General features: G+C 56.6%; 1 protein-coding gene across 1 annotated transcript in view; it reads left to right on the top strand.

The window, feature by feature from the left end:
* Positions 1-21,245, top strand: part of SLIT1 (slit guidance ligand 1) — a 149,634-nt gene extending 128,389 nt beyond the window's left edge. The window contains exons 26-37 of the mRNA XM_059660958.1: positions 5,594-5,757; positions 7,564-7,688; positions 7,945-8,042; positions 11,200-11,339; positions 11,521-11,614; positions 14,511-14,648; positions 16,172-16,409; positions 17,262-17,392; positions 17,782-17,936; positions 19,040-19,328; positions 19,679-19,890; positions 20,747-21,245. Coding sequence (XP_059516941.1) covers positions 5,594-5,757; positions 7,564-7,688; positions 7,945-8,042; positions 11,200-11,339; positions 11,521-11,614; positions 14,511-14,648; positions 16,172-16,409; positions 17,262-17,392; positions 17,782-17,936; positions 19,040-19,328; positions 19,679-19,890; positions 20,747-20,985 — 2,023 coding nt within the window. The 3' untranslated portion in view covers positions 20,986-21,245. The remainder of the gene's footprint in view (positions 1-5,593; positions 5,758-7,563; positions 7,689-7,944; positions 8,043-11,199; positions 11,340-11,520; positions 11,615-14,510; positions 14,649-16,171; positions 16,410-17,261; positions 17,393-17,781; positions 17,937-19,039; positions 19,329-19,678; positions 19,891-20,746) is intronic.
* The last annotated feature ends 3,369 nt before the right edge of the window (positions 21,246-24,614 follow it).

The raw sequence follows: 24,614 nt of genomic DNA, 5'->3' as shown, positions 1-24,614 counted from the left end.
GCTTGTGTTCAGGTGTGTGCACATGCAGTACTGACGGGACGTATGTGTAAGTGCGCACAGGTGTCCACTGTCTCCTCTGTGTGGAAGAGTGGCAGCTGTTCCATAAGGATTTCTGGAGCACTTACAAGGAGTCAGGGGGTGGCACAAGGATGGCACAGACTCACCGCACTCCCTCTGGGCCTCACAAAGGCCGCGTGCAGTCCGGAGGGGAACATGCTCATGGCTCCACAGTGCCAGGCGTGCCCAAGAGTTAGCATCAGTGTTCCCGTTTCCCGGAGGTGCCCTCTGTTCCCACCAGGACCCTGTTCTGCACGTGAGCCTCTCCTCTGCACCCCCAGTGCGGGAGCCGTGGGTGGGCCAAGCGGGCGGTGGAGGACCGGGTCCGCCATATTTAAACCCCTTGAACTCTAGGTTAAGAGTCAGGACGTGTGGCATTAGGTCCTTGTTCTGCCATCAATTGCAGTACGATCTCAGACAATTCATCCTTCTCTTCGGGCCTCTTTCCTCGCCCGCACAGAGTGCTTCTAATGTCCATGGTGGCTCTAACATGCCACTGCTCTGGCCTTTAATATCCTGCATGTCTCCCTGCTCTGTTTATTTTTATAGTTACTTTGCAGTTAGCTCATCTTTCTTCCACTTGTCTGTCCATCTGTCCATCAGCAAATATTTACTATGCATCCGGTCCTGTGCCAGGTTCCCCAACAACGTTCTTCATTTCCATAATCTGGCATTTTGTTGCCTCTAATCTGCTACACGCTGGAAAGTTAAATTTCTGAATTCATTGAGAATTTGGCATGAAAAGTAAAGGGAATGATCAAACAATGCCCATATGACAGAATGGCGAGTAGCTAATGATAATTATGACGCTGTGATTTAGTATTTGATGAAAATATAGAATAAAGAAGATGGTCCCCCTCTAATTTTAAAGATATACATATATAAACACAGGAACTGGAAGGGGGGGGATATATGAACATTAAATTAGTTACATTTAAGGGATAATAGATGATTTTTTTCTTTTTGAATTTGCTGTCATGCTTGTAGGCAGGCATTCACTCAGCAAATGTTTACGACGCCTGCTGGTGTCAGGCGCAGTGGGGATGTCTGGTTCCTGCCCTCCTGGTCCCTTAGAAGGAGACAGTGATGCACACACATACACTGCCTGGGCGGGGATGGGCTCAGGCGAAGGAGACCTGGGAGTGTTCGTAGGCGCTAAGCCCTGCAGCTGGCGCCTCTGTGAGACAGCCACAGGGAAGCTATTTTGGTCCCGGTTACGTGAACAGAAGTCCGGCAGGGTCTTGGCATGAACATACCTAATATCTACTGTTTCAACTATTTCCAAGTTACGCCAAAGATCAACAGCACAGGGTTATTTATACGTTTATTGGAGACGGGCTCCACAGTCCTTGTGGATGGACGAGTGGCCTGGCTGCCATTCACACCTGTGGCTCTCCACTCCCCACTGAGTTCACAGCAGTTTTTGTTGGGAAAAACTCTCCCCAGGTGAAAGTGAACTACTGCTACTGCCGAATTAGCCACAGGAACCCAGCTGTCGGATAAATTAATGCTTGAGATATTGAATTCATGTGTGGCTTGGAGTCTGCTCCATGCAGAAACAAGGAAAACAGGAATTGGTCAAGGCAGAATTTAGAGTTTTGAATAGCTTTATATTGACTGTTATTCTTTATATATATACTAGAGGCCCAGTGCATGAAATTCATGCACTGGTGTGTGTGTCCCTCAGCCCAGCCTGCACCCTCTCCAATCTGGGATATCCCTCTCACAATCCGGGACTGCTGGCTCCCAACTGCTCACCTGCCTGCCTGCCTGATTGCCCCTAACCGCTTCTGCCTGCCAGCCTGATCACCCCCTAACCACTCCCCGGCCAGCCTCATCCATGCCTAATTGCTCCCCTGCCAGCCCGATCACCCCCAACTGCCCTCCCCTGCCGGCCTGATTGGCCCCAGCTGCCCTGCCCTGCCAGCCTCGTTGCCCCTAACTGCCCTCCCCTGCTGGCCTTGTTGCCCCCAACTGCCCTCCCCTGCAGGCCTGGTCATCCCCAACTGCCCTCCCCTGTTGGCCTGATCACCCACAACTGCCCTCCCCTGCCGGCCATCTTGTGGCTGTGAGCACCGCCATCTTTGAAGGTGTGGCAGTCAATTAGCATATTCCCTCTTTATTAGATAGGATGAGTATATTTTTATTGATCTCAGAGAGGAAGGGAGATGGAGAGATAGAAATATCAATGATGAGAATCATTGATCAGCTACCTCCTGCACGCCCCGCCCCTGGAGATGGACCCCGCAACCTGGACATGTGCCCTCACTGGGAATCAAACAGTGACCTTCTGGATCATAGGTCAACCACTGAGCCACACCGGCTGGGCTTGACTATTATTATTTATTATTATTTTAATATTAATAGTCAAAAAGGGACACATATTTGAGGTGCAAGTCTGCTGCCATTATTGGGGGGAACATCTGTGGGAATTAGGATGATCCTACCACAGGTCAAGGGCCTCAGAGTCAGTCTTTTTGGCGTTTTCTGTAACTGAGCTATGGGACTGAAAGAAGAAGCCATTCCTAATAACTTTGAAACTCGTGGCTCATTACCAGACCGTGCTCCCACAGCGTGCGACAAAACATAGTTTAAAATAAATGTATCTTAGGAATAACATCATTGCACTTCTTTGCACTTGTTGTGTTAAACATTAATGTGGTAAATGCAAACCTCTTCAGTAAACCATGATTTTTGCACTCCTGTTATTTAGAAAAGTATTTTTTAAAACACACTGGACCTTCAAAACTCAGTGTCAGAGCTCCCCCTCCCTCTGAGAAGCCCTAGCTCTGTTCAGCGGAAAGAGGAACGTGCCTCCTGTCCCATTAGTCAGGATGGATGCTGTCAGCAAAGCAGGACAGAAAAGAATTAAATGCTCGTCGAGGTTGAACTGGCTTTCATTTCCAAGCTGCGTCACTCCCTCGGCGCCCATCGCAGGTTCTATGTGCTTGTCTTTTCCCCTGTCCAGACTGCAGGCTCTTTATCGAATCATAAAGTGAGCCCCAGAGATGTGAAGCCAGCCCTGAAGGTCGCCGGGCAGCGAGCAGCCGCGCCGGCCGAGTCCACGCCTGGCTCAGCCCGCTTTTAAGACGCACAGTCAGCAGATGTGCTATTTGGGGGAATTCCTGCTCAGAGTCGCTGCTGCTTTCGTCAGACCACACACATCTCAGGGGGAGCCACCCCTTCTGTATCGCCCAGAAACAGAAAATGGCAGGGCCTTCCCATTGGTTGGGTCAGTGGTCGGCAAACCGCGGCTCGCGAGCCACATGCGGCTCTTTGGCCCCTTCAGTGTGGCTCTTCCATAAAATACCACGTGTGGGCGCGCACGTACAGTGCGAAATTGACCTAAAACTTTAAGTAAAGTTTATTAAGTTAATTTTAGGGAACGTTGTGGAGTGAAAGAAGATGTAGTGTCGAGGGTTGAGAAAGGTATGTTGAGATGGTTTGGACATAGAGAGAGGATGAACGAAAGGAGATAGACGAAACAAGGATACAAGACGAGTGTGGATGGGAGAGTTGGAAGGGGTCGACCTCAGCGAACGTGCCTCAATCAGATTGAGGACGTTTTTAGCAAAGGCCAGCTTAGGAGTACCCTAATTAGGGTTAATAACAATGTACCTACCTATATAGTTTAAGTTTAAAAAATTTGGCTCGCCAAAGAAATTTCAGTCGTTGTACTGTTGGTATTTGGCTCTGTTGACTAATGAGTTTGCCGACCACTGGGTTAGGTAATAGGTGCTCATTCTCATCAACGTTCTGCAGCCTCAGATTTTCAAAATCACGCTGATATCAACGAACGTTGGGCACGGAGCGCTGATGCTTTTCTATTTGCCGGATCAAAGACCTCAGGCCCCTGCATGTTCCCAACACCGTGTCGTGCTCATCTCTTCGTCTCACGGTGGTCCAGTGAGAAGAGTATGAGCTTGCCCACCAGCTTGTCAAAACATTAAGAGGTTGGCGGCTGCAGCGTTGGGGCGGGGACGTCAGGGGCAGGCGTGGCTTTACAGTGTTGGTGTCTGTGAGTCCGTACGACCTGCTTTGGAGGGCAGCTGTTCATTTTATTTATTTTTACATGCATTTCCTCTGCAACCTGAACCCTCCTCCTAGGCGTCTGATCTAGAGAAAGGCTCACTTCACCAAGAGGCACGTACAAGAGTGCTGCCGGCCGGCCGGCCGGCGGGAACGGCCAGGGTGCCTGGCACAGGGGCATGGCTCAGTCAGCTCAGAGGCTCCATTCTTTGGGATGCTGTGAAGCGGTTTGGCAAAAAGGGATGGATTCATCTACACCGACCGGGAAAGCTCTCCAGGACGTGCTGCTGTTCAGGGGCAAGAAGCAAGCTACTGCTTGCCGAAACCGGTTTGGCTCAGTGGATAGAGTGTCGGCCTGCGGACTGAAAAGTCCCAGGTTCGATTCCGGTCAAGGGCATGTACCTTGGTTGCGGGCACATCCCCAGGGGGGAGTGTGCAGGAGGCAGCTGGTCGATGTTTCTCTCTCATCGATGTTTCTAACTCTCTATCTCTCTCCTTTCCTCTCTGTAAAAACTCAATAAAATATATTTAAAAAAAAAAAAAAAAAGAAGCAAGCTGCTCAGGAAGGCCGCCGAGCGGGTGGTGTATCTGTGATGTGATGTGTGTGAACAGGGGGAAGGACCGGAAAGCTACACGCTGGAGCGGGGTGACCAGTGTCCTCCTGCGGTCGGCAGGGACCGTGGAGTAGACGTGGAGTAGACTGTTTTGTGACGTGGATGCAGGTTTATTTAAGCACAGGATGAACAGCCTTCCGATTACAAACAGTGCTGCGGCCGGCACCATGGCACAGACGTCTGTACCTTGTGCAGGTAAATCTGGGAGGTAAACTCCCAGGAACAGAATTGCCGGGTCAAACGGCAGCTGCACTGTAACTGACAGATACGCACAGAATTCCTCTCGCCAGTGTTATTCCATTTTGCACTCCCTCCGTGACGTCGGTATGTGCCTTTAAAAAAAATCCAGTAAAATTCATGTAACGTAAATTCACCATTTTACTGTGTACGATTCAGTGGCATTTGGCGCCTTCACAATGTTGTGTGAGGCAGAGACTGTGGTCTGCAATGTCTGACGGAGGTTTACAACGGGAGTGCATTCGTGAGCTCCTTGTTTGGTTAAAAATGAAAAGAAAAACTAAAGAGTATGAGCTTCAGAGTCAGACAGTCTGGGTCTGCACCCAGGGGCGGCCCTTCGAGAGCTGTGTGACCACATGAGGCTCAGTTCCCACATCTGTGAGACGGGGAAAAGCCCGCACGGTGGGGCCAGTGAGAGGGTTAGAGGCAGTACCACCTCCCCCCTTTCTCTGTGCAGCCTTAGGCAGGGGCCTCCACCTTTTTGAGCCTCAGTTTCAACATTTAGCACATGTGGAGGACTTGAAACTGGTGACACAGTACATGATGGTGAAAGTAGGGCTTTTGCCAGCCCCTGGGGGAGTGCCCTGCACCCTAGGTGCCCAGGGACGAAGGACCCCATGAAGCTGTAATGCGTTTCTCTCCGCTCTCTGACCCAGGGCCATTGGTGCCAACCCCCTGCACTGTGACTGCCACCTCCGCTGGCTGTCCAGCTGGGTGAAGACAGGCTACAAGGAACCAGGCATTGCCCGCTGTGCTGGGCCCCCAGACATGGAGGGCAAGCTGCTCCTCACCACTCCTGCCAAGAAGTTTGAATGCCAAGGTGAGCCGAGGAAGGGGTGGAGGGTGGCGGGCGCGTCCCCACCTCCCACTGCTGACTGACCTGCTTCACCCTGGCTGGGCCTTCAGGGTGAGCCGTGGTGGGTGCCTGGCTGGGGGAGTGGTCAGGCGGCAGCAACGAGGCACCTGCAGCTGGTTAACGTGGCTGCCTTCTATCCCGACATAACAGTGAAGGAAGAAGCCAGGCAGAAAATCTCGGCGGTTAGGGCTTGAATCCCTCTGGGGGTTATGTAAGGAAAGTAAAAATAGCGACGGCATTTCTGGAAGCGTCAAGCCTCTCAGCACTGCAAGCACTCGGGCCTCCCTTTGGTAGGAATTGGCTCAGCAATTTGCTTAAACCCTGAGCCGCCGGACCCAGCTGCCCCTCTCCTGATGTTTGTAGAAACACAGGGATCGAGGCTCCTCCGGCTTTGCTCTGAAAGCGCCTCACCCTGGGCATCTGAAAATGCTCCTTCGTTCGGGGCTTGATGGACTGACTGACAGCCGGAGCCCCAGGAACCCCGCTGAGCAGAGGGAGTTGCTGCGTGGCTGCCCCAGGCCCAGCTTTGTGCAATGGGGACAGCTGGGGAGGGGGGTGCACACTAGAGGCCGGCCCTGGACCAGGGCCCTGCCGCACAAGCTCGTAGACCCCCATCGGAAGGGAAAGTGACAGCCGTAGGGTAATGAGGCGGCCGGCCACCCTGCGTGCAGGATGCTGTCACAGGGGTAACCGTTCCCAGGGCCCGATATGGGCTTAGCTGTTGAGCTGTTGGGAGCAGGCCAACTCATGTTGAAACGTTTGCTCAGGATTTATTTAGCTGGGGGTGTTGGTACTGGTGAGAAGTTATTTTTTAAAAACTCTTTATTGAAATACAACGTGCATAACAGGACAGCACACAGATCGTAAGTGAATGGCTCGCTGGATTTTCACAAACTGAGCGCGCGCAGGTAACCAGCCCCCGGATCAAGAAGCAGAGTCCCACCTGCACCCGAGAAGCCCCCGCCCCCGTCCAGTTACCGAACCGAGTTTCTGTCCTGTTCACGCTCATGCCTTTGAGCAGCGCTGAGAGCTCACCACTTCCAGAGGCGTCTTCGGTGGGAAACTAGCGGGCTGCTCCTCCCGATTATTCTTGTGAGGGCCTAATGCCCCCTCAGGAGGTGCTGCGAGGGCCTAATGCCCCCACAGGAGGTGCTCCTCGCCCACCTCCAAGTTCAGGGAGGGCGACCAGTGAGTCCTGGAGGGCTGGCAAGGCCGTGCTCGGACCTGGAGAGGTGGTGGGAAGCGGCCCTTCCGCTTTGGCCTCAGAGACAATCAGCTTCACGGCGCTCCTCAGCGTGGCCTCCTCGTGGAGCGCGTGGCTCCCTGCGGAGGGACCCCCTTGCTTTCCTGGTTAGCAGGCGACAGGCCTGGGGGTGGCTGCCTCAGAGGGTGTAGGGGACCCCGAGAAGGTCATCGGACTTCAGTAGTAGCGACTATGGCGCCTCACACAGGTGCCCTACCTGACCGCCGTGCGAGGGCTCCTGAGGCGGCCACACCAGCCATTTAGCACTTTCTGCGGATTAGCTCATCTAGTCCTTATGGCCCCGTGGGGCGGGGCTGTTAGTAACCCCATTTTACCGAGGAGGAGAGGCCAGTGGTGGTGGGGGGGGGGGGGCTGTGAAAGGAGGATGAACGGGACTCAGAGGAAATGGCGACCATTTCTTGGGGAGAGGGCTTCCCACCTCCCATCTCTGAAGGGCTGGGAGTATGGAGCGGGGAGCTGGGGCCTCCCCACCTCCTCCTTATAGGAACCTCCTCCCCTGGCCTCAGGTCCCCCCACTCTGGCTGTCCAGGCCAAGTGTGACCCCTGCTTGTCCAGCCCATGCCAGAACCAGGGCAGCTGCCAGAACGACCCCCTTCAAGGGTACAGGTGTGCCTGCTCCAGCGGCTATAAGGTGAGTGGGGGCTTGAGTGGCGGCTGGGCCCGGGAGGAGGAGGGCTGCTCCTGGAGGGCAGGGTGGCCTGTCGCGTTCCCCATCTGCCCCCGGTGCCCTGAGAGCAGTTCCTGCCCAGGGCTGCGCTTGAAGGAACGAATGAACAAGTAACACCTGGGACAGGCAGGCCGCACTGCGGGGGGGGGGGGGGGGGGGGGGCGGGCTGGCTGTTGGCTCCCGCAGGCCCCTGGGTCCCCATCCCTGACTCTCTCCCCAGGGCCGAGACTGTGAGGTGCCCCTGGACAGCTGTGCCAGTGGCCCCTGTGAGAACGGCGGGACCTGCCATGAGCAGGAGGGCGAGGATGCTGGCTTCACGTGAGTTGCCTGGAGGGGCCAGAACCCGGGGGGCGGGTGCCGACGGGACCCAGCACCCATGCTTCGCTGCCCTCCTCCTCCACATCGAGTGGCCACCCCGCCCATCCTCTCTGCTCTGGGAGGGGGTGGAGGGTGGACACAGTGGGAGCGAACACTCACTGGAGACAGTTCCACACCCACCAGCCATGCCCATTGCCCAGAGCAGTGGGAGCCAGTGGGAGGGGAGGGGGACGCTGGGGCTGGAGCCAAGCTGCCCACTTCTGCTCTAGGCCACTCTCTGTCCTTGCCAGGTGCCAGGAGTCTTTTGATGGCACTGGGAATCCATGGCCAAGGACATATGCAGTGGCAGTGCCAAGGGGCAGTTTGGCCACACTTTAAACCCCTTTAATAGAAGTCAAGTACCTGCTTGTTGTGCCAATGTTGCCTGAAGCAGGGCCCTTAGCCAGCTCTTTCCAATCAAGCCACCACCCCAAGCCCCGAAGATAGAAGCCTGCCCAGAGGTGGGAGCAAATCCTGGGCCTGCCCCCTGGCGCCTCACACACCATCTCCTGGTCCCGCTGGTTCCACACGGCAGCCAGTTTCCCACGGCTCTCGGTGAAGGGCGACCCTCCTCCAGGATCGAATCCCAAGCTCTCCGGGTGCTGACGTTACCATGCAAGCACCCTCCCCCGACTGACCCGCTTCCCCCAGGACCCCTCAGTGCATACCCCGAGCTCTCCTGGACCTAGAGCTTTTCTGAAAAACACTTGATATTGAGCTGCTGAAAATAAATTGGCTCTGCATTTACAGGCAGAAATGGCCAAATCTGTCTCTGCAAACCCAAATTACCAGCTATAAAAGGAAAGCACGAAATGGCCTCTCAGCCATTGTTGCCTTGGCAACGGCGTCCTTACAATAGGCTCCATCCTCCTTTGGCTTGGGCGGCAGTTCTGCAGGGCAGTTCGAGCAAAGCAAAGCCGCTCCTCATTCCCTGGACTCCTGGGAGGGGATGTCTGTGGAGAGTGGAGGGGCTGGAAGGACACCCACAGAAACTCCCCCTGCTGGGCAGAGAGGGGTACAGCAGGGATGGCCCCCCTCACACCTAGCAGCCCTACAGATTGGGGGGCCTTTGGGTGGGCCCTCCAGGTAGAAAGGGGGTGCCTCTCTGAGTTACCCCTCAACCTTGAGGCTTACAAGAGCCTTCTCAGAAATGCAAAGCTGATCGCCTCAGCTCTCTTAAAACCCCTCTGTTCCCCCACCCCCAACCCACCCCCATCTATGTGTGTGTATGTGTGTGTGGGGGGGGGGGATTAAACTCCAGGACATGTCCCATAACCGTGGGCTTCAAACCTGTTTGCTCACATACCCCCCCAACACAATTTAAAAACTATACATATTTTCATACATTTTTAGTTGACAGCTAAAATTTGTCATTGTAAGTTTAATTTTTTGTTGTAAAGGAGGTCATTTTCAGGCTATAGTAAATATTAACATTTAAAAATAAACCGATTACTCTTTTATTGTTCTCCAATGCAATCTAAATAGCACAGCAATTTTTTGTTGTTGTTAATCCTCACCTGAGGATATTTTATCCATTATTAGAGTAGAAGGGAGGGAGGGAGGGAAAGAAAGAGAGAGAAGCATGGATGTGAGAGAGACACATCAATTGGTTGCCCACCACACGCTCCCTGACCCGGCCGGATCAAACCTGCCACTTGTTGGTGTTCCGGCCATGCTCCAACCACTGGGCAACACTGGCCAGAGCAGCATAGCAATTTACCATTAAAAACTTACACGAATGAGCTGCTCTTTTACAGTTTAAATATTTGCCTTTTCTTCTTGAACAGGTATGCCCATTTCACTCCCCACACCCCCTCCCACTTTCTTTCTAATGTAATCTGCCTTTGTGCTGGGGGAGACTTTCCTGGAGCACCCGCCATGTGTCTGCACCACCAACATGGGTATATAAGTGTAAATTTAAACTTTTCTTTATTTCTTGTGACCATCAGCCTCTGATTAAAAGTTTCTTTTGCATTGAGCTATCATGACAATGACCAATAATATACAGTCGATCAAAACAACATTACAACATTTGATTGATAGTGATTACAAATAAAAGTCGAATTTTTTAGACTCATCTCTGGGTGAGATAGAGCTTTATATATATATAGCTATAAATGCTGAGAAAGTTTGTTCTCATAAATAAACAGATGAGATTAGAAGGAGTTTTATTATAGCCATGTCACTCAAGTCTTTGAAATCCTTCCGAGTCTATATGCCAAAAAGCGCAGAGTGATATGTCATCAAAAGCTATTTTTAATGCCTATCGGCTGACAGTTCCACGAGGCCTTCCTTCAATTATTTTTAACACGTGGAGCTGGAAAACTGCTTGACTTTCAGACGCCTTTGTTCCTTCACCTTTAAAACATCAATAGTCCTAATTGTCCCTTTATTTGGAGCCCCGGGATTTTAGGCCCCAGGCATGTCCCACCCTGGACTTGGGCTGGGAGGGGTGTGTGTGCTTTTGGGGAGCTCGGGGGCCGGTCAGTCCAGGGGAGAGTCCCTGCAGAGCTTGTAGGTCTGGAAGTTGATTTCTCAGACCTCTCTGACCCACAGCCCCTTGGAAAGCCCCAGGTGCCCCGGGGGAGGGTGGACCTGGTTTGGAGATCACTGGTCTCCAGTGGTCTCCACAACTTGCTCCAGCCCCATCCTCACTGGGTCCCTGAGGTGTGTGCTCCCCAAGGCCTGAACTATCGGCATGAGCAGGACCCCTCCCAGAGGGCTGGCTTTAGGGTCTTCTCCAGGCTTTTGCACACGCCCTGTCCCCACTGTCTTCCCTCCCATTCCTGCACTCCCCTGCCAGGGTCCTTGATTAACCATCATCTCCTCCAGGAAGCCCACCCTGACCACTCCCCCAAGGAGGAGCTAGGTGCTGCCCCTTTGTTCCCCCTCACTGGCCTCTGTGCTGCACGGTCCCGATACTCACCGCCTCTCCTCTGGTTGCGTCTCCTCCTCTTCTCCCCACTAGACTGTGAGCCCCATAGTGCGGGGCTGGGCTTGCTCACCTTTAACCCCCGGCATCCTGCGAGGGCCTGGCCGTGAGTAGGTACCACAACTCTGGGATGATATTGACCTGTGACCATGGGCCCACCTGCCTCTCCCTCCTCCCCTGCCCCAGGTGCTCCTGTCCGACTGGCTTTGAAGGACCGACCTGTGGGGTGAACACAGACGACTGTGTGGAGCACGCATGTGCCAATGGAGGCATCTGTGTGGACGGCGTGGGCAACTACACTTGCCAGTGCCCCCTGCAGTATGCGGGTATGTGGACATCGAGTGTCTGTGGGGAGGTGAGGGCTAGCGTGCATGCCCTGAGCCCCATTCCCGTGACAGCTGGGGCCCTGCCTCAGCGTCGGCAGGAGGTTTCTGCTGGTGGCTGCCTGGCAGAGCGTGGGGGGGTGGGGACAGCTTCTCTCCTGCCTCTCCCTGGTTCTTTCTCCAGGAAGGGCCTGTGAGCAGCTGGTGGACTTCTGCTCCCTGGACTTGAACCCGTGTCAGCACGAGGCCCAGTGTGTGGGCACCCCGGATGGGCCCAGGTAGGTGTTGCCCATTTCCAGGGTCAGGGAAGGGCAGGGGCTGCCAAGTCACCTCCCCTCCATGCCAACCCCCTACCCATCCTATTCCTCACCTGTCAAGTGGGTTTGGTCTCAGCCATGTGGGGTTCCTGTGAGTCAGTGTGGGGGTGGTTAAGGGGACAGCTTTGCTGCCAGCATGAGCTTGAATGGATGGCTTGCCCACTCTGAGCCTGTTTTCTCATCTGCGAGCTGGAGGCACCAGAAGCTTCCTCCTGGGGTGGTTGTAAGGAGAGGATGAGCACATGAGCAGAAAGCACTTAGCCCCATGTCTGACCTCCCATCAATGCTCCATAAATAGCTATTGTCATTCCAGACCCTCAGTTTCTCATCCCATTACAAAACCCACAGAACTCTGAAAACCAAAAGTTGGTTTGATAGCAAAATCAGACCTGACCTGAACGTATCCTATATAATAAAAGGGTAATATGCAAATCAACCCAATGGCAGAACAACCGGTCGCTGTGATGTGCACTGACCACCAGGGGGCAGATGCTTAACACAGGAGCTGCCCCCCTGGTGGTCCGTGTGCTCCCACAGGGCTCAAGGCTGGGGAGCACAGTGGCAGTGGTGGGCGCCTCTCCAACCTCCGTGGCAGTAGGACATCCCCTGAGGGCGCCCAGACTGCGAGAGGGCGTAGGCTGGGCTGAGGGATTTCCCCAGTGCACGAATCTTGTGCACTGGGCCTCTAATTTGGTACAAAAGCAGAACACACAGCCCTAGCTGGTTTTGCTCAGTGGATAGATCATTGGCCTATGGACTGAAGGGTCCGGGTTCAATTTCGGTCAAGGGCATGTACCTTAGTTTCAGGTTCCATCCCATGTGGGAGGCAACCAATGTGTCTCTCTCACATCGATGTTTCTCTCTCTGTCTCTCCCCTTCCTTTCCATTCTCTCTAAAAATCAATGGGAAAATGTCCTCGGGTGAGGATTAACAAAATCAATAGAAATAAAAGCTGACCACACGCGTATGGGGCTACAGTCAACAGCCGTCCATGTAGATTGTGCTGCAGAGCTGTGAACATGTTTGACTGAGGGGCTGCCCTCGATCCCACTGGCATGTTACACAATATACAGTTGTAGGCACTGTATTACCTTTTAAAAGTCCTCTTGTTTGGCCTCAGGAAAAGGGCTTCTTGACTGTTGTCTCCGTCGTTGTTACTGGCATACATGGAAGTGCTTTGTCACCCCAAGACTGCGTGTGATATGCAGGTCATGGGGTTTTAGGATGTTGCTCCCATCTGTAGTTTTCAAATATAGTGTCAGTTCTGGGACCCTGGTTCCACCAGTCAGGGCAGGGCTCCTTGTAGTCTGTGGCTGAGGGGCCCAACCCCAGCCACTCAGGCCAGGGTCGGGGGATGGGGTCACCATGGAGCTGAGGCCCCTGGGCAGAGGGAGAGCCAGGGGATGTTAGAGGCCCGGCTGTGAGATCGAGAGTCTATATGGGAGCCGCCGTCCAAACGGTGGGCACACTGCCTTCCCGGGTGAGCTGGCACGGAAGACGGGGTGGGATTGGCACAGAGACCAAGGAGCAGGGGCAGATCAAGAGGCATGCCCGCTCCGCAGAGAGGCTGGGCCTCAGGGGGATCAAGCGAGGCTGCACACTGTCACCCACACTGTGCTGGGGTAGCCCCTCCCACCGCACAGGTGAGCACATACAGTGGGGGAGGTCCATGTTCTCTCAACTCCCTGTTTTGGAGGAAAGATGGACAAATGCTCAGCTGTGCTTGGCATTGTACCTGGAACCCAGCAAGTATTCAGTACATTCGTTGAATGAATGCATGAATGAATGAATGAATGCATGCATGAATGAATGAATGCATGAATGAATATGAAGGAATGGGTGGTGGCTTAGGTACTGAAACAGTCTTCAGACTGCTGCTCAAGACCCAATAGTGACTTGTGATTAATGGGTAGGTCAAGGTTAACTTAAAAAATGAAACAGAAAACATCAGAGAGCATCATACCATTGTATACACTAAGGATAAGTATGATTTCAGGTGTGTGTGTGTGTGTGTGTGTGCACGCGCGCTGGTAGAAGGGTATTTCTTGCAGCCTGAAAAACACTGGGAATGAGTAAAAAATCTAGGCAGGGGCACCCACCTGCCAGGTTGTTCAGTTTGCAATTTGCAGTCTGCAGTTTGGAAGGGTTTCCAGCAAAGGTTTGCTCAGTGACACCAGGGGCATCTCAGAGGAGGTGAGGTCTTGGCCTGGCCGGAATGAGGCAGGGAGAGCGGTGAGGGTATTCCAGAACCAGCAGGGGTGAAGGGAAGGGAGTGAAGGCGGGAGTGCCAGTGGCGTGGGGGTTGCTGCCAGTGGAGAAGGCCTGAGTATCTTGCAAGGGGGTGGAGGAGTGTGCCCTTTGCTTGATAGGACTGGATTGGATTTTTGGCCAGAATGGATTTTGGGGTGAGCAGTGAGGCACAATGCAAGCAGAGAGCTGGAGGTTGGCTTGGAGTCAGACACTGACAGAGAGGTGGGCACCTGCCCGGCTGGGGCCAGGAGGCTGGGCTGGTGGAGCTGGGGAAGCTGGGGTGGAGGGAAGGATGAGCCCCATGACTGGGAGCCGTGAGCTGAGCAGCTGGGTAGGTCCAGAAGGGGCTGCAGTTTGGCCCTGGATGTGCTGTTGGTGGTGAATCTGGGTCCTCCCTGACAAGATTCCCATCTCCTCCTGCTGCTGGGTGCCCACCCCCCAACCTAGAGCCCCACCAACAGCACAAGCTCTCCAAAAGGGCCCAGGACAGGCGGGGCACCTTTATATCCAGGGCTCTGGTTGACCTCCCGGGGGACCCCATAGACCCACAGGGCCTCCAGGTTGTCTGTCACACACAGCTGACTGCCTACCCGCCTCTGACCTCCAGGTGTGAGTGTGCACCAGGTTACTCGGGTGACAACTGCAGCGAGAACCAGGATGACTGCAGGGACCACCGCTGCCAGAACGGGGCCCAGTGCATAGACGATGTGAACAGCTACTCCTGCCTCTGTGCTGATGGCTACAGGTGAGAGGCCTGCACACCCGTGAGGCACCGACTCCTCTTAGCCGTCGGCCCGGGGCTGGCAGGAGCCCCCAGACGTGGTTGGCGGGAGGGAGGGAGGGTGAGAGCCTGGGTGTCGGGTCCTGGCTTGAACCGTCACCCGTCACAGCTGTGTGGCCTTGGGAACATGACTTAACCACTCAGAGCACAGGCAGCGGGTGCGTAACCTTTTTGGTGGAGGGAGTGGGTGGCGGGTACAATCAGTGGACAGGGCCCTCTCACTTACTGCTCAGGGAGCCTCTGAAGTCACAACCTGCCATAAGGGTCGCTGACATTTGCGTCTTGGCTCCTCTGGGAGGTTGGGAGAGGGGACTGACACCTGCTCTCCTGACCACCCACCTCCCATGATCTGCTTGGGGTTTTTTGTTTTTCTTTCAGTTTTATTGAGCTGTAATTCACATACACTACAATTCATGTGATTAAAATGTGCAATTCAGTGGCTTTCAGTGTATGTCCAGAGTTGTGCATTCATTTTAGAACCATCCATTTCAGAACATTTCATTACCCCAGAAACTCCACACCTCTTACCTGTCACCCCAAGTCTCCTCCATCTCAGCTCTAGGCAACCACTAATCTGCTGGTATCTGTGTGTGTAGATTCGCTTATTCTGGACATTTCAGATAAACAGAAGTATACAGTCTGTGGTCCTTTATAACTGCCTTTCACTTAGCGTCATGTTTTTGAGGGTCATCCATGTGGTGGCAGGTGGCAGAACTTCACTCCTTTTTATGGCTGAACAATATTCCACTGTAGGGATCTATCACTTTTGTTGATCTATCCATCTATTCGGACTGTTTACACTTTTGGCTACTGTGGATACTAATGCTACAGATTGTTGTAGCCTGGATCAGAACTACCCTTAGTAGTAATGTTCCATCTTTATTTTGAGTCTTTCCTCTTTTGCTTGTTTTGAATCTCAGTTTTCCTTTCTGTAAAATGAGACATGAGCAATTCTTTTTTTAAAAAAAAATATATTTTATTGATTTTTTCAGAGAGGAAAGGAGAGAGATAGTTAGAAACATCGATGCGAGAAACATTGGTCAGCTGCCTCCTGCACACCTCCCACTGGGGATGTGCCCGCAACCAAGGTACAGGCCCTTGACTGGAATCGAACCTAGGACCTTTCAGTCCGCAGGCCAACGCTCTATCCACTGAGCCAAACCGGTTAGGGTGACATGAGCAATTCTTAAACTTTAACGAGCACACGAGTCACCTGGCATGGTATGAAAGAGCAGATTCAGTAGGTTTTCCATTTCTGACACCTGCCCAGGTGACATCGATGTTGCTGGGGCAGGGACCACACTTGTTTCTCACCACCCTTCTGGCTCCTAGTTCTCTCCGGAAAAGTGTTCATTAGCAGCATTTTCTGTCGCCTTAAGGATCCAGTTTCCCACGATGTTTAGTGAGCTTCTCTCCAGGACCTGGGGGAGGAAGAGGCCCTCTTCCCCTTGCCCTGCCCTGTCTGACCTGCGTCCTTTCCCTCCCAGTGGGCAGCTCTGTGAGACCCCTCCCCGCCCAGCCGCCCCCAGGAGCCCCTGCGAGGGGGCTGAGTGCCAGAACGGGGCCCACTGCGTGGACCAGGGCAGCCGGCCCGTGTGCCAGTGCCTCCCCGGCTTCGGCGGCCCCGAGTGTGAGAAGCTGCTCAGTGTCAACTTCGTGGACCGGGACACATACCTGCAGTTCACGGACCTGCAGAACTGGCCGCGGGCCAACATCACCCTGCAGGTGGGTGCCCAGGGCCCCGGCCACAGAGGGGAGTCCGGCGGCGGGGGGCCCTGGCCTCAGGTCAGGGATTCAAGACACGTCCCTGCCCGGGACCGTGGGGAAGCCCCTGTGTCGGTCAGAGTCTTCGGATGTGGGTGTCAGCATCTCAGCTTGAAGTCGTTTAAGCAGAATTGGAAAGGTTATTGGCCTATAAATCCGATCTCAAAGAAGAGGCAGGAGGGGGAGGTGGTCTCATGGGCGACTAGATCCAGAAAACCAAGCTTACCAGGACCCTGTCCCACCATCTCTTGTCTCAACGACTCCTCGCTTCACCTCCAATGCTCGACAGGCTGTGTCATGTGCCTGGAGCTCGGCCAGGTTAACTCCCAGCTTATGTCTTTAACCACAAGTCCTTGTGGTCCCTTATTTTTCCATTTTATGTCTTAAACATCTGCCTCCTGAGCAGTTCCTTCCAGGTTTGGGTGGCTCTGGCTGTCAGAGAGCCTTCCTGAACGTGTCCTCTCTGGAGGGACCCCCCTGGCCCTAAGGCAGTTCCCCGGGGCCCACAGAGCGGCTGCCCCACAGCCCGTCTGCCTTTCTTCCCGAGCAGGTGGTCTGAAGGGCTCTTACCTGCCCCTCCTGGCACGTAGTTTCCAGGCCTCAGCTGGCCCATCTGCCCTCTGCTGCCTGGCCCTGGCCACACTGTCAGTGGATAGGATTTAAACCCGGGGCTGCCATGTCACCTGGGCAGGCAGGGAGGGCAGTTCTGCACACAGCATCTCTCTTCCGATGGGGCCCCCGTGCGCTCCGCCCGCCAGCCTGTGCTGCTGCTGCGGGGGATGGGGTTGGAGAGACAGTGCCCTTGCTCATCAGGTCTCCACAGCAGAGGACAACGGGATCCTGCTGTACAACGGGGACAATGACCACATCGCCGTGGAGCTGTACCAGGGCCATGTGCGTGTCAGCTACGACCCTGGCAGCTACCCCAGCTCTGCCATCTACAGGTGGGGCTTCCTCAGGCCCGTCGGCCGCTCTCAGGGGTCTCCTGGGCCGAAAGCAGGTCATTAATGGGACCACCAGAGCCTGGGCTGCCCGAGAGGAGAGGGCATTTGAACCATCGAGCACAGCCCAGGCGGGTCCTTCCCCTCCCACCACCACCTCACAGGGCGCTCCTGGGTGGGAGGAGGAGACCGATTAGGTTGAAAACACCTGCCCCAAACGTCTCAGCTTTCCCCAGGGAGCAGGAGAGGCTGGGCCATAGGCCCCCAGTCCCAGTCTCCCCTGAGAGATGTGGTCCCTTGGGAAGCAGCTGCTGGACCCGTGGCAGCGTGTCCAGGAAGGGATGGGCCCAACTGAAGCTCATCCTCTGGGGTGGGGGCACCCCGTTTTCCAGTGCCGAGACGATCAACGACGGGCAGTTCCACACTGTGGAGCTGGTCACCTTCGACCAGATGGTGAATCTCTCCATCGATGGCGGCAGTCCCATGACCATGGACAACTTCGGCAAGCACTACACACTGAACAGCGAGGCCGCCCTCTACGTGGGAGGTGAGGACCTGCCCCGCCCCAGGCCTCTCCTTAGGGGGTGGTATTGATAGCCTTTCCAGGTGGGGCCCTCCTGCTCTCTGGCCAGGGGCGGGGCCCAGGGCACAGGACTGTGGGGAACATCGCAGGTGGTGGGGGAGGGTCTAGTGACCGGCCAAGCTGCAGGTGGATTGTGCTCCCTTGCCAGGAGCCAGGCTGCTGTCCCCCAGCCCACACTAACGAGGGAGGGGAAGTGCCTGAGTGGGGACGGAGACCTGACCCAGGTCGGGGAGGGAAGGGAAGGGGCGTGCTGGAATCCCCCCCCGCTGTGCTCTACACCTTGGGCATCTTTCTTCTTGGCTTTGGGCCAGAAGGGGCTTGTTCAATGTTCAGGGTCCATCCCCAGTCTTGGGCCCTCAGAGGCCCAGAGCTGCTGCCGGAGGCCCAGGCCCAGGTCCCCGCATGAGCTGGGGATTGCCCAGCTGGCCTTCCAGGCTTTGCAGCTAACTGGCCCTGTCCACCACCTGCGGACATTTCCAGGTCCAGAGAGCAGGTTCCCGGAGGCAGTGGGGTCGTCTCAGCGCTGTGCGGGGCCTGGCCTAGGGAGTGGGCAGGTGGGAGGGATGAGAAGCTGGGTTTCCTAGTTGTGCAACTTCGGGCAAGTCACTGAGCACTGAGCATCCAGTGGGGTTTAGCAGCTCCTACCTCGCAGGGCTGCCGTGAGTAGTGACCACAAAAGCAGGTGACAAAGTACCATACACCTGAGTTCCAGGTCCCAGTCCTTTGCTGCCGTTGGGGCCTCTGGGAGGTAAGGACAGGTGTCCCAGAGGGAAGGGAGGAACCCTGGGCGAGCGCAGCCAGACTGAGGCGCCCGGGCCTCGCTGGTCAGCTGGCTGCGGCCAGGCTAGCACCCAGCCCTGGCCACGGGAAGGCAGCTTTTCCTTTTCTTTTGGGGAAGGAGTCTGCACCCTCCATGGTGGCAGAGGGCCTTGGTCCAGGGTTGCAGAGACAGGACAGAGGCCACGGGCAAGAGGGAACACTGTGCAGGTGCCCACCGACCTCAGAGGGAGGTGCCGGGCACCACCCGAGCCCGGCCAGCTCAGTCTGCCCCCTCCCCACCACCCCAGGGATGCCGGTGGACGTGAACTCGGCCGCCTTCCGCCTGTGGCAGATCCTCAACGGCACCAGCTTCCACGGGTGCATCCGGAACCTGTACATCAACAACGAGCTGCAGGACTTCACTAAGACGCGGATGAAGCCGGGTGTGGTGCCGGGCTGCGAGCCCTGCCGGAAGCTCTTCTGCCTGCACGGCATCTGCCAGCCCAACGCCACCCCTGGGCCTGTGTGCCATTGCGAGGCCGGCTGGGGGGGCCTGCACTGCGACCAGCCAGCTGACGGCCCCTGTCACGGCCACAAGTGAGCCGCGCTGGGCTCAGGGAGCCCTCCCCGCTTGCCCACCTGCAGGTTCCCTTCCCTTCCTTGCAAGTTCCCATTCCCTGTGGTGAGGAAAGAGAATGGCTTTCACGCCCAAGATCAGAACACGTGGCCTAGCAGGGTTTCATTACATTTTTCTGGGTTTCTATTTTTATGAACAGGAAAGGTCTGTAGGGACAAGCACAGGCTCACATTTTGCTTCTTCGGGAAGCAAATGTCTCCATCTTGGGACCAGGCTAACATCCGTGACGCCGAGGCTGGGGGTGGGGCGCCCTGGGTGGGCCTTGTCTGGGCTCTGCCTGTCCTCAGAGTGTTTTTCTCTGTCCCAACAGGTGTGTCCACGGGAAGTGCGTGCCCCTCGATGCCCTTTCCTACAGCTGCCAGTGCCAAGAGGGGTACTCGGGGGCCCTGTGCAACCAGGCCGGGGCCCCCGCAGAGCCGTGTGGGGGCCTGCAGTGCCTGCACGGCCACTGCCAGGCCTCGGCCACCAAGGGGGCGCACTGTGTGTGTGACCCTGGCTTTTCAGGCGAGCTCTGTGAGCAAGGTCAGGGGCCCCCCTCCTGATGTGCCCTCTCCAGGGTCCCTCCCGACTGGCTTTAGCAACTTGGTTTTTTCTTCCTCTCAACCTCAGCAACCCCTCTGTGCCCCTGCCCCTTCCTGCACCTTAGGCTGCTATGGGGCTTTAGTACCCGCCCCCCCCCGCCCCCCCCGTCCCCGCACCCTGCTCTCTGGGCTCCAAGTCCCCCTCACACAGGGCCCCCATCTCTCCCTGTCCCAGCTTTTCCTGCAGCCCCGTATCTGGGGTGAGTGCCCCCCTGGCTGGGATTTCTCCTTACAGACCACGCTCCTGCCCAGATCTCTGCATCGTGGCCCCATCACCTTGGGACCCGGGAGCAGCACAAGTCTGCGGGTTGGGGACTCCTTCCCAGGCCTGGTCTGCGTGACTAAGATGCTTCTGCTGGAATGGAGAGCGCTTGGGGGGAGAGGGGGTGTCTTGAGGAATCCAGAACTCAGGCACTTTAGGGTCCCGAGGCCACACCCTCCCAGCACAAATCCCTCCTCCAACATGATTGCCTCCCAGGCCTCCAGCCTCTTGCACTCCTGCAGCCGCGGGGAGCACCCCCCCCCCCACCCCCGGAGCCTGGCAGCGGCATCTGTGCTGGAGGCCGGGGCAGCTAGAAAGTCCCTCCTTCCCACTGACCTCATGGTGGCCCGGGAGGAAGCTGTGCATGTGCATGGTGGGCAGGAGGGTGCTGGGGCCAAGGTGGGCTCTAAGAGCTAGAGGACCATCCGCCTCCCCCGCTCCCCTCGCTCCTCCTCTTCCTCCTCCTGCCTCCCAGGGGGCAGAACTGGCCCAGAGTTGTGCCCTGAGGCTTTCTCTTGGTATCTGTCCCATCCAGAGTCCGAGTGCCGGGGGGACCCTGTCCGGGACTTTCACCAGGTCCAGAGGGGCTATGCCATCTGCCAGACCACGCGCCCGCTGTCGTGGGTGGAGTGCCGGGGCTCCTGCCCGGGCCGGGGCTGCTGCCAGGGCCTGCGGCTGAAGCGGAGGAAGTTCACCTTCGAGTGCAGCGACGGGACCTCCTTCGCTGAGGAGGTGGAGAAGCCCACCAAGTGTGGCTGTGCCCTCTGCGCCTAGCGCCCAGTGCCCACGGGGAGGGGGCTGGCGAGAAGCCGGGCCACCAGGAGACCTGGGCTGGGGTCGGGCCATCGCCAGGCAGCTCCTGGATGGCTGGACCCTCTTGGGCGGGCTGAGGCCCACCTCTCAGGGGCCAGGCAGCTTTTCTCAAGCCGAACTCGAGCAGCTGGGGGCCGAGCGGGTGGGCGAGGCCTGGCTGCAGACCGCCCTCCCGGAAGTGCCTTGCACAAAGAGGCGCTTAATAAATACTGTTGAATGAATATGTGCGTGAGGTCAGGCCAAGAAGTGCAGAATGGTGACACTCCCTCCTTGCCTGCGACCTGGCTCTGAAGAAGGGACTGCCCCTTCCCAACCCAGCCTGTCCCTCGTGTCTGCAGCCCATGCTGGCCCCAACCCCTTGCCCCCTGCAGAGAACCCTGAAGGACTCCCAACCTGGCTCTGCTGCTTGTGGGCGGGCAGGAGGCCAGGCTGCGGAGGGGAGGGGAAGGGCCCCTCCTGCTGGCCAGGAAGGGACTGCCCCTTGCCCCTGGGCTGGTTGGCAGGCAGAGCACCTCAGGAACGAGGCCTGGGGTGGAAGCCGGTCTTAGGATCAGACCTCTGAATCCTAAAGTTATGGGATGATCATTGTAGCTTCGAGGAGGGTGCTCATGTGGAGGAAACGGTCACTGGAACTTCCTGGGGTGGGGGGCCCCACCAGAAAGGACAGGGCCTTCTTGGTTTCAGCAGAATAGACACTGCCACCCACCTTCAGCCACTAGCCACCAAAGCGGCCCTGGTCCTGGGCTTCCCCAGCCGTCAGCCTGCTGCTGGCGAGCCGCGGGGGGGGGGGGGGGGGGGGGGCAGGGTGTAGGGGCTTGGGCGAGGCTGCTTGGCCAGGGAGGGTCTCCCCCTGAGGATACGGGGTCCAGAGCCCCTCACGCTGCAGACCAGGTGGGAACAGCGGCCCAGGCATCAGCGACTGCTGGCGCTGTCGCTCTGGCAAATTTCTCCCCCGTGGGCCTCAGTCTCCTCTGCTCTCAGATGGAGAGGTAGGATGGGCGATTCAAGCAACGGAGGCCCTCCCACTGTGGTTCCAGGAGGGAGGCCCCAGGAGGTAGAAGATCCATTTTCATCAATTACATCGAGTATTTGTGTGCCTGACCGGGGCTGGGTTCTGCCCTCGTGGACACCTGCCGACTGATTGCCGCGCATCTCAGTGGTGACCAGGGTGCCGGGGAGAGAGGGAGCCCAGCGAGGGTGCCAACCGCAGACACGCCCGGCCGGGCGCTGCTCGCCAGAGGCTTCCACAAGGAAGGACTCGTCTTCGCAGTCACTGAAGAGGGGACTGACTGCGGATGCTTCTCTTCCCCGCAGAACGACAGCGTAGAGATGATCTTTGAGCCTAAATAGGCAGTTGGCTGGAAGGAAGACAGGCCACTCTCTGGTCCAGAGGTCTCCCCAGGACAGTGTACCCCTGGGGAATCCGGTGGGCAAGGGGGGGCACACCCTTTTCCTGGCTCCTTCCATCTGCAGACAGAAGGCAGGGGTGGGGCAGCGTGGCAGAGTTGGGGTGGCATGTGCCTGTGTCTGCCACCATGGTAGCTGGGAGGGGGGGGACGACGACGAGGGCTTTGCTGCCGAGAAGAGGGCAGGAGCCTCCTGTGACGTGGGAGCCTGGCATGGACAGGATCTGGCCAGCCAGCGAGTTTGAGTCTGGGGACCCCTGTAATGGGCAGAGGACCCTCCCAAGTGGGGAGGAGCCAGCATGACTGGGTCTGCGCCTCACCCGGCCTGGGCTCTCTTTTCCTGTAGCTCCGAGCAAGGCCACCGTGCCCTGCCCGCTGTGGACAGCAGCGTGGGCCTCGCTGCAGAGCAACCCTCTTACCTGGAGTTTCTGGGCGGCCACTGGGGGAATCTGGACAAGAGCCAGCACCAGGCTGGGTGGCAGGAAAGTTCCAGTGCAGCTAGTTTGTTCCTTCCAGGGAACAGAGGTGTTCCCCCACCCCCTGCCCTGAGAAGCAGCCCTTCCCCTGCCACTGCCATTCCTTCCTGCCTTGGAGAAGCAGCTTCCTTGGCTCGAGGGGCCCTGACAGCAGGGGCCTCTCTACTTTGCAGAAAGTAGAAAGGACGCCTACAGACAGGTGATGGCGACTGCCCTGCAGGCCCAGCGCCGTGGGGTGGGGAGAGCAGAGGGTGGGCTTGCTGCTGGCCCCGCTGGCCCCTCCTCAATGCCCAGCCCAGCCCAGCCCCACACTCACCCTTGGTGGAGCTGGAAGATTGGGAGCCACCACAAGGGTGAGGCAGCCAGGAGCTAAGAGAGCCGTGCACCCCACCCCAGGACCAAGTTTCCTCAGCCACCCACCTGGGAAGGCCCTGGGTCGTCACGCATCTTGCCTGCTACCATCGAGTCCCAGGCGGCTACCCCGAAATCATCTGAGAGGTCAACTCCACACCTCCCCTTTGGTGAAGACCTTCAGTTCACATCGACGTCGCCATTGCTGTTTCCACTCAACACGCACTGAAGAGACGCAGCAGGGGAGCCGAGCCTCCCCGAGTCTGAGGTGGAGAAGGCCAGACTCGTCTCTCTCTGCCTGCTGTTAGCCTAACCACGAAAGTATCTCTTTATACAGAATACTTAACAGATTCTAATATATATTTGTATTTCATTTTGTTATAGTATTTTTATATGTTAAAGTCAACATCCAGTGTCTCGTTTGATTTGCCGATGTCTGTGGCTGTGACGTTCGGTTTGGGGGTTTCCGTAGGCTCGTTTGGGTCGCTCTTCTAGAGAGAAAGTTTAGAGCAGGCCCGCGAGGGAGCCACGCCTGCCCTTTGCCTAGAAGTGCTGTCTTAGAACATGTTGGATATTGTCTGTTGTCTTCCACGTGAACATGACATTGATTCACTCAGGTTCTGTCTGGCTGATCTCTTCTTCCCACTGAGCCGGGGCTGTCCACAGGCGCCCTCCTGGGTTCGAGGGCTTCTGGGTGCCCACACGCCAGCCACAGGCCACGAGGGCTCCCAGGTGCAGCGCATGTACAACAGCTGCCCTCGGAGCTCTGGTTTTCCTGAGGTGGCAGAGGTCTGTCCCTCCTGCAGGGGTGGGGGTGGGGGCGAGGAGGGGGCCTGGGAGACGGCTGGGTCATAGCTCCCGGGGTGTCAGTGTGACGGCAAGCCTGGCATTGTGCGTGCACACACACACCCACACACACAGATCCGGGAGGCTGCTCGTCTTGTTCCCCTTCGAGGGTCTGCGACACACCCAGGTGTTGTAAGTTTGTGGACAGAGGCACACCCATGTTTAACCTGGCAACCGATTGGAGAGCAGTGTGGCTTCTCAGGCTGTCGTGTGAGGTTAACCTGCCTGTTGCCAAGACGGCAGTTCGTAGGGATCAGTGGGGAAAGGACGCAAACATAATGCTACAATGATTCTGCGACGGTTTCCAACTACATACCAAATTGCACACTGGAGTTTCGTGAGATGGCATCCGAGGGAGGACAGGCCTGGCAACCAGGCGGGGCCAGGCCCCTGGCACTGAGGGGACACAGCTGGCCTTCCTCTGAGGCCAGGACATAGACTAACTTCCCACCAGGAGGTCCGGTGGTGGCGCTGGTCACAGGGCCGCACCTGAACAGCAGTCACCTTGAAC

Source organism: Myotis daubentonii, chromosome 13, assembly GCF_963259705.1.
Source record: "Myotis daubentonii chromosome 13, mMyoDau2.1, whole genome shotgun sequence".
In the NCBI taxonomy this organism is placed as follows: Eukaryota; Metazoa; Chordata; class Mammalia; order Chiroptera; family Vespertilionidae; genus Myotis; species Myotis daubentonii.
The sequence above is the reverse complement of the archived record's forward strand: the minus strand, read 5'-3'. Positions and strand labels throughout refer to the sequence as shown.